At 40.1% G+C, this 14476-nt stretch overlaps 1 protein-coding gene across 3 annotated transcripts in view; it reads left to right on the top strand.

Annotated features, from left to right (window-relative positions):
* The window catches only part of ENPP3 (ectonucleotide pyrophosphatase/phosphodiesterase 3), a 44975-nt gene that overhangs the window by 2054 nt on the left and 28445 nt on the right, over positions 1–14476 (top strand). For all 3 annotated transcript variants that reach the window (XM_064447274.1, XM_064447273.1, XM_064447272.1), the window contains 5 exons: positions 2749–2827; positions 7075–7197; positions 8214–8339; positions 9346–9406; positions 11772–11869. In XM_064447274.1, the coding sequence (XP_064303344.1) occupies positions 2749–2827; positions 7075–7197; positions 8214–8339; positions 9346–9406; positions 11772–11869 (487 nt within the window). The remainder of the gene's footprint in view (positions 1–2748; positions 2828–7074; positions 7198–8213; positions 8340–9345; positions 9407–11771; positions 11870–14476) is intronic.

Genomic DNA, 14476 nt, shown 5'->3' with positions numbered 1-14476 from the left:
CTGTAAATTGGAATTTGGAGAAAATGACAGGTACTGATTCGGGAAAGACTTAATTTTGAAAACAAGCCTATGAAAAAGTGAGTCAAGTTATGATACTCGTCAGCTCTATATCATCAGAAAAATTCCATGTAGTACAATTTCCTGTTTAATGCTGCATTGTGCAAGGATTGCATAAAATATGAGGGAAATATTGGAAACTGAGAAAAAAAAAAAAGAAGGTAAAATAACAGACATTTTTTCCTTAAGTCTTCAGTAAAAATAACTAGATCATGAAAAACAGTTTGGGAAATATGCCTAACTATGAAGGAAAGTAAATTAAGTAAATTATACTTGGAAGAGTAAAGTGAGAAATTTAAGTATCCTAAAACACTCATTTTTCAAATTCATTAGTTTTCAAATGCCTACATATATGATAAAACAAAATCTAGATATTGGAGGTATAAACTGTTAATATTCTACACCATTTATCTATGTTTTTGATAAACTATATGCAGTAAGTACTTCCTTGGCAAGTTTTTCCTGAAAGCTTAGGCAGAGAATTGTGTACTCACCAATAGTAGTCACGCTGTCTAGTAAGTCCTCCAGAGAACAGAGAATATGCATCAGGAACAACTTTTTTATGAATAAGCAGCCACAGTCCTGAATTTAGACAGGGAAGTTAGCTGTGGAAGGTCTGAGGATTTGAGTAGGTGCTACCACTGTTATTTCACCTTAAGGATGAATGTCCCAAAATCAAGAGTCTTTGTGTAAATGCTGTAATAAACGCAGCATCTGTCTACCTGCTGTGAGTTTTGGGGTTTTACTTCAGCTCTCTTTACTTCAGCTTGCAGCAGTGGGAATGTTTGCTTCTGTAATACCTGTGCTTCAATTCAGTATCATCTATTTATTTCAATTACAAATGTGAGTTGTAATGAAAATGGAGGGTAAAACCATAGTGACCTTTAAGGTGAAGAGTGTGTGCCCTGGTGACTGGGCTGAACTGTACTCAGAAATAAGACCTGTTAGGTTACCCTGGCAGCGTTATCTTCCCTCCCCAGAAAGAGCGGCTGCTGTTCTAGTGCAAATGTGTCCCCTGATTCTCAGTCCTTGCTGACTGGATGTAGGATTAAACTGCTGCCTTCACTCCTGGGGCCCCTCTTCAAAAGTCTTCTTCATTTCTGCCACTCTGGGCAATCTTTCCACACACACTTATCCCATCTGTCTCTCTTACCCAGTTCTCTCGCCACTTCCATTTCCATTCCTACTTTTGGGGTATTTCTCCTGCACAAAAACCAGGGAGTGAGGAGAGCAAGAAGGTAAAGATGGGAGAGAGACAGTGTGAAGGGATTAACTTTGGCGCTGCTGGTGTTTGGTATTGCTTGGGGAAAAAAGCAGTGACGTGAGGCTGGAGAGGGTGGGCAGCAAGGGAGAAACACGAAATTCTTGAGCACTCTTGCAGGGAGCATGGCAGCAAGAGGAGAAATAGTGGGGTCTGGAAGGAGCCCCTCGATTGTATCAGTCCAGAGGAAGAGGTATATGCCATGCCAGTTGGGTCTCTGGGTTGTCGCTGTTAGAGGGCTAGTTGGAGTGTGCCACACTCCTGACTTTCTGGCTTGCGTGCCTGGATCTTCCTCGTCTATGGGAAAGAATAATGTGTGCTTGGACTGTCCTGGTGTGGAGCTGCTCTGTGACCAAATTTTACACCCACACCTGAGAACTGTGCAGCCCTTCCTGCTGCAAGAATTCTGCGCAGCACCTGAAAGGCAGGACAGGCAGTAACAAAGAGCGTAGGATGTTTTTTGTGAGCAGGGATGGGTGAAAAGTAATAGGATGGTGTACATGCACTTGGTTATATCCTGCCCACACACACAGTTTTTCTCAGCTCTTTACAATTGCTGTAGTCTCAGTTAAGAGGCTCCATTACAGTAATACTGGGAATGAGAGTAAGCATCTCTCATTTCCACTTCCTTTTGAATCTTAGTATTTGCTGGAAATGGCAGGAGATAAAAGAAGGCTCTGAGGCAAAAACGGGAAGTAAACTGGGCTGGTTTATGGTGACATTCTGTGATTTGAATTTTCTTTCCCATCGTTGCCTTAGTGAACGGCATACACTATGAAATACTTTGAGAGGGTAGTCACTTTTCACTGTGCTTTTCAGACGGCATAGGTCACCATTCATCTTGAGTGTCTGTTAAGCTGATAGAGGCTTCCTCTGCTCTACCCAAATCTCCCAAACTTTAGGCTGCTTTCTGTTATGGGGTTTCCTTGGGCTGTTCGTCTCTTTCCAATTTCCTCTAACTTCACTAACAGGGTGACTTATTACAAGAAACTGGCATGCGGATGAAAATTGGACAATAACAGCCTCAGTCCAGCTGAGTGTCTTAAGAAATGCCTGTGGACATTTCAGGAAAATACAGAAGCTAAATAATAACAATTTCCTTCTCTTTACACAGACTAAGAATTTGCAAAACAGATAAATATATTGGTTACTTCCTACTTTCTTCCCCAGCAAAGACTTCCCCAAGTACAACATCGGACTGGCCATAGGTTAAAAGTGCAGTATTATGCCATTGTCTTGTAAGCAGTTCACAAGATTATCCTGTCTTCAGGCTCAGAATATCTCCAATTTTTTGATGAACAAGTTCAGAGAAATTATTAGTTCATAAGTAATTATATGTTCATAGAAATAATAATCACACAGTTAATTTGTAATAAACCTAACAGTTTATCACAATTGTGAACTTCAATTTTCCTGTGTCTGTGTGACAGGTTCTGCTGTGTGCTTTGGTGGCTGTGTCACTAGGACTAGGTTTAGGACTAGGACTGAACCATGGAGACCAGGAACAAGGTATGTTTTATGATACTTCAGAATAATTACCACTGAAGCTAGATCTGGTAAAGACCTTTAGCAAAGGTTCTTTTATAGTGTAATGTAAATGCTCTGTGAACATTTATCGCCTGTGAAAAAGTTTTGTATTTTTCAAGTTGGGTTGTATAAAAACTGTACGCTCACAATCTATACTTGAAAAACCTATCCTAAACCACTGAGTGGCTTGGTTCTCTTTCCAGAAGTGTTAAACCTAGTTGACAACAGGTTTGTAAATTCTATTACAATAATACATTTAGGAAATTTGAGATAGGAAATATCTTATTACATATAATACCTTGCAATTATCTAAGCAATATGTTTTGTAAAAGAGAACCTGGTGGACAGCAGGTTGATCATGAACCAGCAATGTGCCCTTGTGGCCAAGAAGTCCAAAGGTATCCTGGGCTGCATTAAAAGGAGTGTGGCCAACAAGTTCACGGAGGTTATCCTCCCCCTCTACTCCGCCCTGGTGAGACCACATTTGGAGTACTGCATCCAGTTCTGGGCTCCCCAGTTTAAGAAGGACAGGGAACTGTTTGAACAAGTCCAGTGGAGAGCTACAGAGATGATCAGGGGGCTGGAGCATCTCTCTTATGAGGAAAGGCTGAGAGACTTGGGTTCATTCATCCTGGACAAGAGAAGATTGAGGGGGATCTTATCAATACTTATAAATATCTGAAGGATTGGTGTCAAGAAGATGGGACTGGACTCTTTTCAGTGGTGCCCAATGACAGGACAAGGGGCAACGGGCACAAGTTGGAACACAGAAAGTTCCAACTAAACATGAGGAAAAGCTTCCTTCCTGCGAGGGTGACAGAGCAGTGGAACAGGCTGCTCAGAGAGCCTGTGGAGTCTCCTTCCCTGGAGACATTCAAAACCTGCCTGGACACAGTCATGTGCCCCCTGCTCAAGCAGGGAGTTGGACGAGATGATCTCCAGAGGTCCCTTCCAACCCCTACCATTGTGTGATTCTGTGATATCATTGGACCATCTTTGGGACTCACACTTTGGGTACATTAGGCATAGTTCAGGTGGCTAATGTTAAAACTGATTATGAATTTTTTCTGAAAACTTCAATTTATGTAAAGCTATGGTAAAAAGGTGTTGTGGTTTAACCCAAGCCAGCAACTAAGCACCACACAGCTGCTCACTCACTCCTCCCACCCCAGTGGGATGAGGGAGAGAATCAGAAGAGCAAAAGTAAGAAAACTCATGGGTTGAGATAAGAACAGCTTAATAATTGAAATACAATAATAACAACAGCAACAGTAATAATAATGTAATGAAAAGGAAAACAACAAGAGAGAGAGAAGGAAGTGAAACCCATGGAAAAAACAAGTGATGCAACCACTCACCACCCACTGACCAATGCCACCAGTCCCCGAGCTGCCCCCCAGCCAACTCCCCACATTAATATAATGAGCATGACGTCATATGGTATGGAATATCCCTTTCGCCAGTTTGGATCAGCTGTCCTGGCTGTGTCCCCTCCCCTCCTGGCTTCTTGTGCACCTGACAGAGCATGGGAGGCTGGAAATGTCCTTGACTGTAAGCACTGCTTAGTAACAACTAAAACATCAGTGTGTTATCAACATTATTCTCATGCTAAATCCAAAACACATCACTATTCCAAGTACTAGGAAGAAAATTAACTCAATCCCAGCTAAAACCAGGACAAAGGGGGATAATGCTTTTATTTTCTGGAATGTTATTTTTATTAGAAAAACAAAGTAGCATTTTGATGTCAGGAGGTCAAGCTGGATGAGAACAAACACACCACATAGTCAATTAAATAAAACACTTCTTTTAGAATCAAAACAATGATAGTCTCATACTGAAGGGGTTCAAGGAAGCACAGTCTTTCTCATTCCTAATCAATATATACTGAACTTGTTTACTTACTTATTCATCAAATATTAGCTCCTTCTGAGACCTTTCAATACTATGGGCCTAGCAAATAGGAGGAGATGGAAATGTAATTGCTTTTTGATGACACATATATTGTATTACAACTTCCCGTGTAACATATGTAGATACCCACAGCTTTAGTCTTTACTGACTTTTACCTGAGGAATTTGGTCAGAGTTGTAGTAAGTGAAAGATGGCACCAAATCATCATGTTACCATTTTGGTGCCCCTGACTGCAGGCATTACAGAGCAACCCTAAACAGGGACTGACTACCTTTATTTGCTGCTTTCATAACTAGACCTACCTGGGAAAGATGAATTAGCAACACATGGTATTACACTGCAGAGTGGAGGGGAAGCCTCAGGCCTGAGTGGCACACACCTTTGTGTGGTTGCATTTGCAATGAGGACACTGGGAAAGAGTGTGGCTGTTCAGGATGAAGGGAGTCATGGTCAAGATGAGTGCTGGCGGCTTGTGGTCTTGGGAGAAGAGGCCTGGAAAGGAGTCAGGAGGACCTGTCATTCTATATGTTAATCAGAAGATAATTTGGTGATAGTACACTCAATTCTGTCTGTATATTCAAGGTAAATTGCCTTATAGCTCCTGTAATTATGACGATTATTCCAAATTAAAGTTAATGAAATACTAAATTCCTGATCTCACATAGTTATGTAAATATTGTAAAGAAATTAGAAGCATGGGTTGCAAATTATGAGGGGTATGAACAGTTCCATTGCAGACAGAAGAAAAGATTATATATTTTCTTAGACTCACCATGCTGTATTCTATATAATTTTAAATCAGGTAAACTATCTGAACAACTTTGAGTTGTTCAAAAGCCAATGAATAGAGGAAAAATTAAATCAGCTACTCTAAACTTCAGCCAAAAAAGCACAGAAAAACTGTTTGCATATATTGATGTAAATTTGTGAAAAATCATAGCTCTTTCTTGACAGAACAGACTCCAGTCATAAAACAGTTAACCCTCAATTACTTCTTTCTATCTCTACTTTTGACAGATCCGTTTATGCACATTACATATATTGTTTGTTATTCTAATTATTTGCAAAGCTTTCTTGCACTCAACCAGAGTTGTTGATGTAAGCACTGAAACCTCAAGGTACGTCATGAGAACTTTTTACATGTGACACAAGCTGGCTAGCTTGAAAAAAAATCACTTTAGCTCTACATGGCTTCTATACAGTGGATATTAAAGCCCCAATTTTATAGGCAGCGCACCCTGCAAAAGCATGAACCTTTTGGCAACTATAATAGAATTGCACCAGCAAATCTGAGTGATGCCTGGAGATTTGGGGTTGTCTTTGGGTGTCCTTGGGAGAGCCAGAGCTCCTCTTTCTCCCTGCACGAAGGTGTCAGAGCTGTGTTGAGGAACTGCATAGCTCCATTTCCAGCACAAGGCCCCTCATTTGGACCCTTTTCTTTCTTTCATTCAAAGCAACCAAACCTGCAAATTTTTAAGGGATGTTGTAACGATTATGTGGGAGAGGTATGGGTAGAGTCCCAAGTGCACTAATAAGCATTATAGGCCCTGCCCAGCCCCCTGGGGCTGCCCCCACCGAGCCCACAGCCCAGGACCTCATGTCAGCCCCCTGGGGCCATCAGCCCCAGCAATGTGGCAGCATAGCTGTCTCCAGCCCCCCACAGCCCTGCCCTGCCCGGCCATGGCTTCCACCAAGCCAGGCCCACCCACAGGCCAACAGCCTGGCCTTGGCCTGTCTCCAGGGAGGTGCCCAGGGCCTGGGCTGGGGCTGCCCCGGTGCCCTCTGGCTGCCCTGCTCCTGGCTGGGGCAATGAGATGGGCCCTGGCTGCCCGGCCCTGCCCAGCTGGCCCTGGGGAGCGCCCTGTGGCTCTGGGTGCCTGGCCCTGAGGGAGCCCCCATCCCATGCAGCTCCCTGGTGGGTACATTAGGGAATGTCCAAAGTGGGAGTTGCTCTTCTTCTTGCATCCTGGACCAGAGACACCAGTTTCCCCCTGCTCATACTGGGAGGGTGGGACACCTGAACATTGCCTCCTGTGCCACCGGACCTGGGGAGACCTGCTGCAGACACAGCCCTGCCACAGGCTGTGGGCAAGCACAGCCCAAACAGCCACCAGGACCTTCAACATCCAGAGGACTTCCAATGGCTTTTGTTTCACCTTGCTGACCCTTGTGCTAGTGACCACATAGGAAAAGGAGTCGGGAAACGGATTTGGGAAAGAATGTTTTTCCCCACAGCCTGTGTCTGTGATCCATTTAACTGACCTGCCTGGGACAGGGTTATCTGAGGACTCAGGGTGGCTGCCTTCTCCTTACAGTCAGCTGCAGACACAAGTGCAACGAGGTGCACAGGGAAGAGGTGCCTGGCTGCCGGTGCGACAGCGGCTGCAAGGAGCGTCAGGACTGCTGCTGGGACTATGAGGACACCTGCGTGGAGCCAAGTATGTTCCCTTGCAGGCAATGCTTATTGGTTTCCATTCTATTTTGGGTTTGTTTTTTTCACATGATAGCAATAGGAAAAGGAGAAATTCTCATTTTTATACAGATATACAGAAGCTATGTCACATTTCCTCTGGGAGGGAAGGACGTGGCTTTGTCAAGTTGCTGCTGCACTCAGATGGCTAGAGGGCCATAACTTGGTGACCTGGCATGACACGAAATCTTCCTGTGTCTTTCTCAAGTCAGATATTTCGTCCCCAGTGGATAACCAAAGCGTTTGCAGTGCATATTTCTTGGTCTGGATAAAGCTGTGGATGAGTGTGAACAGAAATCATAAGTTATCTTTGACTTGGGCCTTGAAATAATGCTGCTGTGCTGCCTCCTCTTGTGCTTTTGGAAATGCGTGGGTGTTTCCTGGCCAGGTGCACTCTCAGCCTCATGCAGCACTCGGTGGGGGCCGGGGGTCGGAGGAGTGCACTCATCTTCCAGGGCACCAGCCTGGCTCTGCATTCGAGGGCAGACTTCTGTCCAGTTACTCTCTCTGCTCTCCCAGCAGCTGCCTGGATGTTTCTTCATCTTTACCACTTTTTCTGCCCACTTCAGCCCTTACATCCCTTTTTTTGCTGTCTGCTGAAAATCATGTGCAAGAGCAGGAAAAAATATCTGTTTCCTTCTCATTCTCTTCTGTAGTAGAAATCTGGGTTTGATTATTTTTTTTTTCAGATCTTCCTGGTAGGGTGGAAGGCATTGAACAGGGTGACTTTGGGGACCCCTTTGTGAAATAAATTACTCTATGAGTCTGTGTTACCATTCAATGGCCACAGAAGTAGACTTTACATGTTAAATGAAATCTTAAGTTTTCCTTTCAGATAAAACTTCTAAAGCCACTGAAGAAGGACATATAAATTACAGTTCAACAAACCCCCTTTTTTTTTAACATGTTTGGGGAATTTCCATACAAAGGAGTTTACGTAAGGTTTTGTGAACTGCATCATAATCTTTTTCTTCCAATTTTCAGCCCGATCTTGGAGGTGCACTAATTTCCGTTGTGGTGAGACACGGATACCTGGAAGTTACTGTTCTTGTTCTGATGACTGCTTGCAGAAAAAAGACTGCTGTGTAAACTACAACATCATTTGCAAAGGTAAATCAAAAGTCCAACAGTTTTATGTATAAATTGTCCTGTGAAATAAATAGATGGGCAAACATGGCAAATATAAAGGTAGATGCATTTGTTTCTCAAGACTAGAGTCTTACAGTGACGTTTTAGAAAATGAAGATGTTTTGAGGTGGAGCTTTTGGTATCTTTTCTGAATATTTTTGTTCATGGCTGATTGTTTCATACAGACTCTGGATAAACACATTAAGAATAGCACTAGTAAAATCAGATTACAGGAAATATACCTGAGGAATAACATGATACCTGTTATCAGAATTCCTTTATATTGTGAGGTGGAAGAGATTTAAGGCAACTCCTGCAAAATTATATTTGCCACATAAATGCAAATTAAAGCTAAAAGCAGTCAGAAGTTTGACTAGGTGCCAAACTGATAGAGCTGACCTAGCTAAGGTCACTGCACATCCCTGCCTTTGGCTGCTTACTGTGAGAGAAGCTTTCTGTGGGGAGCCAAGAACTTCAACAGTCACTGCTTCTTCTTTTTTCTTTATATTTTTTCATTTCTTGGATGCTTTCCTTCTTTCTTCTTTTATTGACTTCCCTTTTTCTTCCAAAGAGATGGGCAAACATTATCGTAAATTAGTATAGCTGTAAAGCAGGTGGAGAATATTCAAAGGAGAACGGGAAGAATTACTTGAAATTTGGAAGCCATGGTCAACAATGAAAGATTGAAGGAGTTTGGGCTTTTTATAGAAAAAAAATAGAAAAGGCTAAAGGGAGCCCTGGCAATCATCTCTAAATGTGTAAGTAGTATCTGCAAAAAGAGAAGGCAGTAAGCCACTGTGGACAGGATACAGTTTAAATGTTTTCCATTTAAAACCAGACAAAACTTAGGCTAAGTTTTCATAGTGATTTCTTCTCCATTTTATTTGTTTGCTCGTCTGTGTGGTATATGTGTTTCAACCAGGAAACTTCTTTGTTGTTTGAGTTGCATTGTTTAATGCTGACTCAGTATTTTCTGTTGTCCTTTCAGGTGAAATACCTTGGGTGGAAGAACCATGTGTATCACTTGAAACTCCTCAGTGTCCAGCTGGGTAGGATAAAAGAATTTTGTCTTCTTAGGAAATAAAATCATTGTGATGGTCAGGAACACTCCAGTGGCCTGAAGCAGGCCTTCATGAGGTTTTCATATTTACTGAGAATAAGATTCCTGCCCTGAGGAATATTATACAGAAGCAGTTTGTGCTGTCAAAGTTTTTTCTTTCTAAAACCTTTGTCATTTTGTTGCACATTCATGTACTATTTACAGCTGAGAGCAGAGTACAGGAGTTCAAATCTGGATTGAAGGTTGATTTGCAAAGACCTGGAAAAATTATTAGAGTTATCTCAAGGTTCATGTATCACAAATTGTTCATAGTCCGTTTTATGTTACCATATTGTATCTGTGGTAATTTGGATAAATCACCTTATGCAGGCTGTAATAACAGTTAGAATCTGTGATTGCAGCTCCCTATCTAAGTAACAGGGTTTTTTTTACTTGAATTATCTGTGGAGAAAAAAGGTGTGTTAAAAAGGAGGCGATTAAAGTAGCTATATATCTACAAATGGTAGAACATGATAATTCTGATGTCCACCTGTAGATATTTTGCTATTTGTGCACTGTTGCAGAATCATAGGTAGAGGCTAGGCAAAATCAAAGTTTAAAAAGTTGTTCTCAAAGAAAAATTAATTATTTTCTAGTTCAGGTATGGTTTTTTTGATGTTATCCATTATTCTATCCATTTTACTGCCAATTTAGTTTAATTATAGCAATAATACCTTTAGTATTGTCACCTCTTCATGGAGTCCTGCATGCGCCTCTGAACATAGGTATAAAAATATACTTATTAGGTTAATAAATAAGTTATAATAACTTTGTGATTTAACACAGTTTCATAAAGCTTGGAAACTAGTGGAGAAGGGCTTCTTTAAGTGCTATAAACAGCATTGCTGTATAAAGCTCTGTTTAATTTCAGATTGTTTTATAGAAACTGTTTTTGTACAAACTGTTCATGCCAGTGTAGTTCTGTGTTTTGAAAAGATCACTGTGAATGAAAAACAAACTAGGATAGGCATTACTTTACTGCCTGTTGTGAATATATAACTTTTTTTTGATAGTTACCACTCAAAGTATTGCTCAAAAAAATGGTTTGAAGTCAGTTAACAGTAACTGCATTTAATCAATCATTTTCTTCCCCAATAGTTGCCAGGCTTATGTGGTGAACCATTACCATAAATTACAAATAGTTGAGAATTATTTTAGACATTATGTGTAGTGAAGCCTGCTTCAAACTACATATTTTAGTTGTACGTTTACAATTTTTATGTTTCTTTATATGTTTCTAAGGAGACTGTAGAACATATAATGATTGTTAACAAAAAGACTGAATTTGCAGAACTAGATGACTTGATCCTACTGATTTTGCCACTTTGTGTTATGAAGAAAGGTCCTATAGCACCAGAATTTTATAACTGTATCTTTCTTTAGGAGTCCTTTTAGGCTGGTTAAGAGAAGGCATGTTTAATAACTTTGAAGTTTATTTTCACAGTTAGCACCTCCTAGTTAGAATTTTTATAACAAGAATTTGAACACTGTTCTAGAGAACAGCTGCAGTTTGTGCCTATTTTATCATACCTACTGTATGAACTCAGACCTGAGGCTTTTATCCTTGTTTCTCTGCATAAAGTCTTCCGCTAAGCACATTAGCAGATGCTGCATTGCTTTTGTAGCTTTGAGTTGAGTTTGTCAGGGGCCTTGAGGCAAAAAAAACATGTTCTCCAGCTCTGTGAGAGCTGGGAAACTTGAAAGATATAATCCACAAAGAACATGGACTGATTACTGATGTCTTCACAAAGGGAATGTGGTAAGGTAAGGGGCTAGCGCAAATCTGGCATTGCAAGGAGTTTCCCAGCACTGAGGCCAATTGACCCTAACTGCTTGCTGGGTGATTGCTGTGCTTTCACAGCCCTTGTGCAACTGCGCTGAAAGATTTTTAAAGATGCATTAAGAGACAAGAGACAGAATTCAACCCATTACTATGTACATATGTACAGAGGGACTTTGGCCATTCTGTACTCTGGGCTTGTATTTGGATGCTAGTCTGCAGCATTTGTATTTATTTGTATTTGTAATTAATTATTTCTAATGAAAAGATTAACAAAACCCAGTTTCTTTTCCTAGGTTCTCTTTATGCTGAGTAGCTTGTATTTTATTCCTCCAGTGCTTTTTCCAGGAGGATTGTGTATTTGATCTCAAAATCGAACTATTTGTTTATCTCACAATGTGATTTTAATTCTGGGAAGTATACGGGAATTCTGGATCCTGCTTTTAAAAGTAGAATTCATATTGTTGATAAAGGTCTTAACAAGTCACCAACTCTCCAAACTCCTTTATGATGACAAACTCATATTTTCTTGTAGGTTTGATCTGCCACCAGTTATCCTTTTTTCAATGGATGGGTTTAGAGCAGAATACTTGCAAACTTGGAGATCTTTGCTGCCAAATATTGAAAAACTCAGTAAGTTACCAAGAATGCTTTGACTATTTTCTTTAAGTCTACATGCAACCTCTCCAGTCCTGTTTGCTGTTGTCATGCATATGTGCTGCTCAGCAATAAGAGAATCACAGATCAGGTCTCCCTCATCAGTTGTATATATTTATTATTATATGTTCTATATTAATTCTTGTATTTGAGTGCACAGCAAACATGACTTTTTTTAACACAGTCTCTAATACTGCTCAGCAACTTCTTACTAAATGTATAGCTTGAAATGTACATTCAAATACAGTTTAGGACTGAAAAAAAGTTCCAGAGAAAGATTTCCTGCATTCTCTGTACACCACTGAAAAATTCTGGCTGATAAGGATATCATCATTAAAGTATAATATGAAGAGAAAATGCATTGGGTTATTGGGAAAACTCAGTCTCAAAGATGTGCTTTTTAAAGTCAGATATTTTAAGTTATTAAAGAGAAGCTGCATATTTAAAAGTATATCAGTGAATATTACTATATTAGACATAAATGCAATATAATTTACATATTGGTATAATTTAATATATTTATATGATTGCAGTAAGGTTCAAGTTAATGTTTCCCAGTGTTTTTGAATATTGGGAGAAGTTGAAGAACTTTAGCTTGTGCTATAAAGGGCTCTAAAAAGTGAGACCCATTAGTGCGCACTTTGTTAAAATTTTCTGAATATTTTAGAGCTCAGCTATCAAGATACTTTGTACCTGGACAAAATGTCTGCATGTTTATTCATTTCTTCTCAGCAGTAATAGTCTAAATTGATAGTGTTTGTCCTGAATATATCATATTCTGTTTCTATTGTGCTCATTTGAAAACTTCACATGGATGTTACAAAGTACTACATTTTACTGAATAGTTAACAGTCTTATTTGTGGATTATGAGGGTATCCAGAAGCCTGAACTTGAAGCAGCGTGCAAACCTGACTTCTTGTGCAGGCTAGTCTTTGATGTCATTCTGACATTGGAAGGAACTTGAATTGGTGAACTAATCACGCAAGCAGAAGTCAGTGTTCAGTTCTAGTCTTTTGAAATAGGTGAAATGGAAATGCCAAATTGACAAAAGGAATGAAAACCACACTACATGTACATTTCCAATAAATTATTTCAAGCAGGAACAGATCTAATTCAGCATTACTCATATTTGTGGTCAATTTAGAGAATTACTTATACACATTCATGCTTATAATTCTCAGAAATCCACAGTGTAAAGGAAAGGGAAATTCCTTTCTTTGCAAAAGAAAAAACATAACACTGATTTGTAGCATAAAATATTTCCTCTCTATTAACTCCATTAGCCTAGGATTTTCAGTAGAGCTAATCAAGCTAGTTGTTATAGAATATGTACACTATGAGTGTACCTCCTTTACCATTCAAGAGAGATCCATAAAAGATTATGCTGAGTTTCTCATGTATTTGTCAATTATTAAGCCCTTCCTTAAACACTCTTTAAGCCTTTTTTTCTGTACCACACTGGAACAGTTTTGTAGAATAATTTCAGGCTTTTATTGTTTAGTTGAGGTTGTTTAGTTAAAATCAGTTTCTGTTCTTTGACCAAAACTCTGTACATCAAAGAATAAAGTGTGTTTGAGTGTGAATCAAATAAACATCTGATTACAGCTTAATACAGAAATGTTTTTACACGTAAATTAGATTAAAGAATGTCATTAAGTCATCTTCCAGTCTTTACACCTTTGTTTTGTGTGTAAATAAGTTGGATACTGCAGTAGATTTAGATATTACAGATATTCAGGCATGGTAAGTGCCTTAGATTGCTGAGAAGTGATGCAATGTTTGGAGATGAAGATAGAACACCTGGGGTGGGATTCACTCCAGAGCAGGACACCTACATTTAGCTATGTTCTTGGAGGTGTCTGCATGTGAGATGTCTACATGCTTGTTGTAGTCAGTGTGTTTATGGTTAGTACAGTCTGTACAGCACAGTGCAAGAGCCTAAGGAGCAAGTCAGCTCAACCAACAGACATGGTGCCACAGGACAAATTGTTGCCTTAACCTATATTTGTAGTATACTTCAGAGTGTGGTGGCATATCCTAGGTGGCCTTCAGCTGCTGTGTGATCTTGCATCAAAACTGCCAACTTTCATGCAGATGTCTTGGATATCTGAGGGTATCTCCAATGGCATGGGACTCCAGAGCTTAAGCAACTGAGTCCTTGCCATGCAGCTAGTCACCAGACAGCTCTGCAGAATATCTTGCCCTGGCTGACCTGAGGCTTCAGTCTCATTGTGTAAACATATATGTCTATTTGCCATTGTAGGTATTAGAATTACCCAAGACACTCATCTGGGTTGGCAGGCAGGACTTAGGAGCAGCATCTGAAGGCCATGCAGGATCATTAAAGATGTCTCAAATGGCCCTAGGTGTCTAGGCATTAGGCAGCTGAACTGAGTGTCCAGAGTCCCTTGATTGCAAAGGGACAGTAGGCCTAGCTCGCAGGGAGACACCAGAATGTATGCGTCTTGATTTGGAGTCACATTTCCCCTGACAGCAACTGACTGTGGTGATATTTTTTTTGTTTGTTTTTAAGACTGTTAGTTTTTGATTTAAAAAATTTATATGTAAATTTATATTAATTT

The sequence above is a fragment of the Phalacrocorax carbo genome, chromosome 3 (assembly GCF_963921805.1).
Source record: "Phalacrocorax carbo chromosome 3, bPhaCar2.1, whole genome shotgun sequence".
Lineage (NCBI taxonomy): Eukaryota > Metazoa > Chordata > Aves > Suliformes > Phalacrocoracidae > Phalacrocorax > Phalacrocorax carbo.
This window is presented reverse-complemented; position numbering and strand designations above follow the sequence as displayed.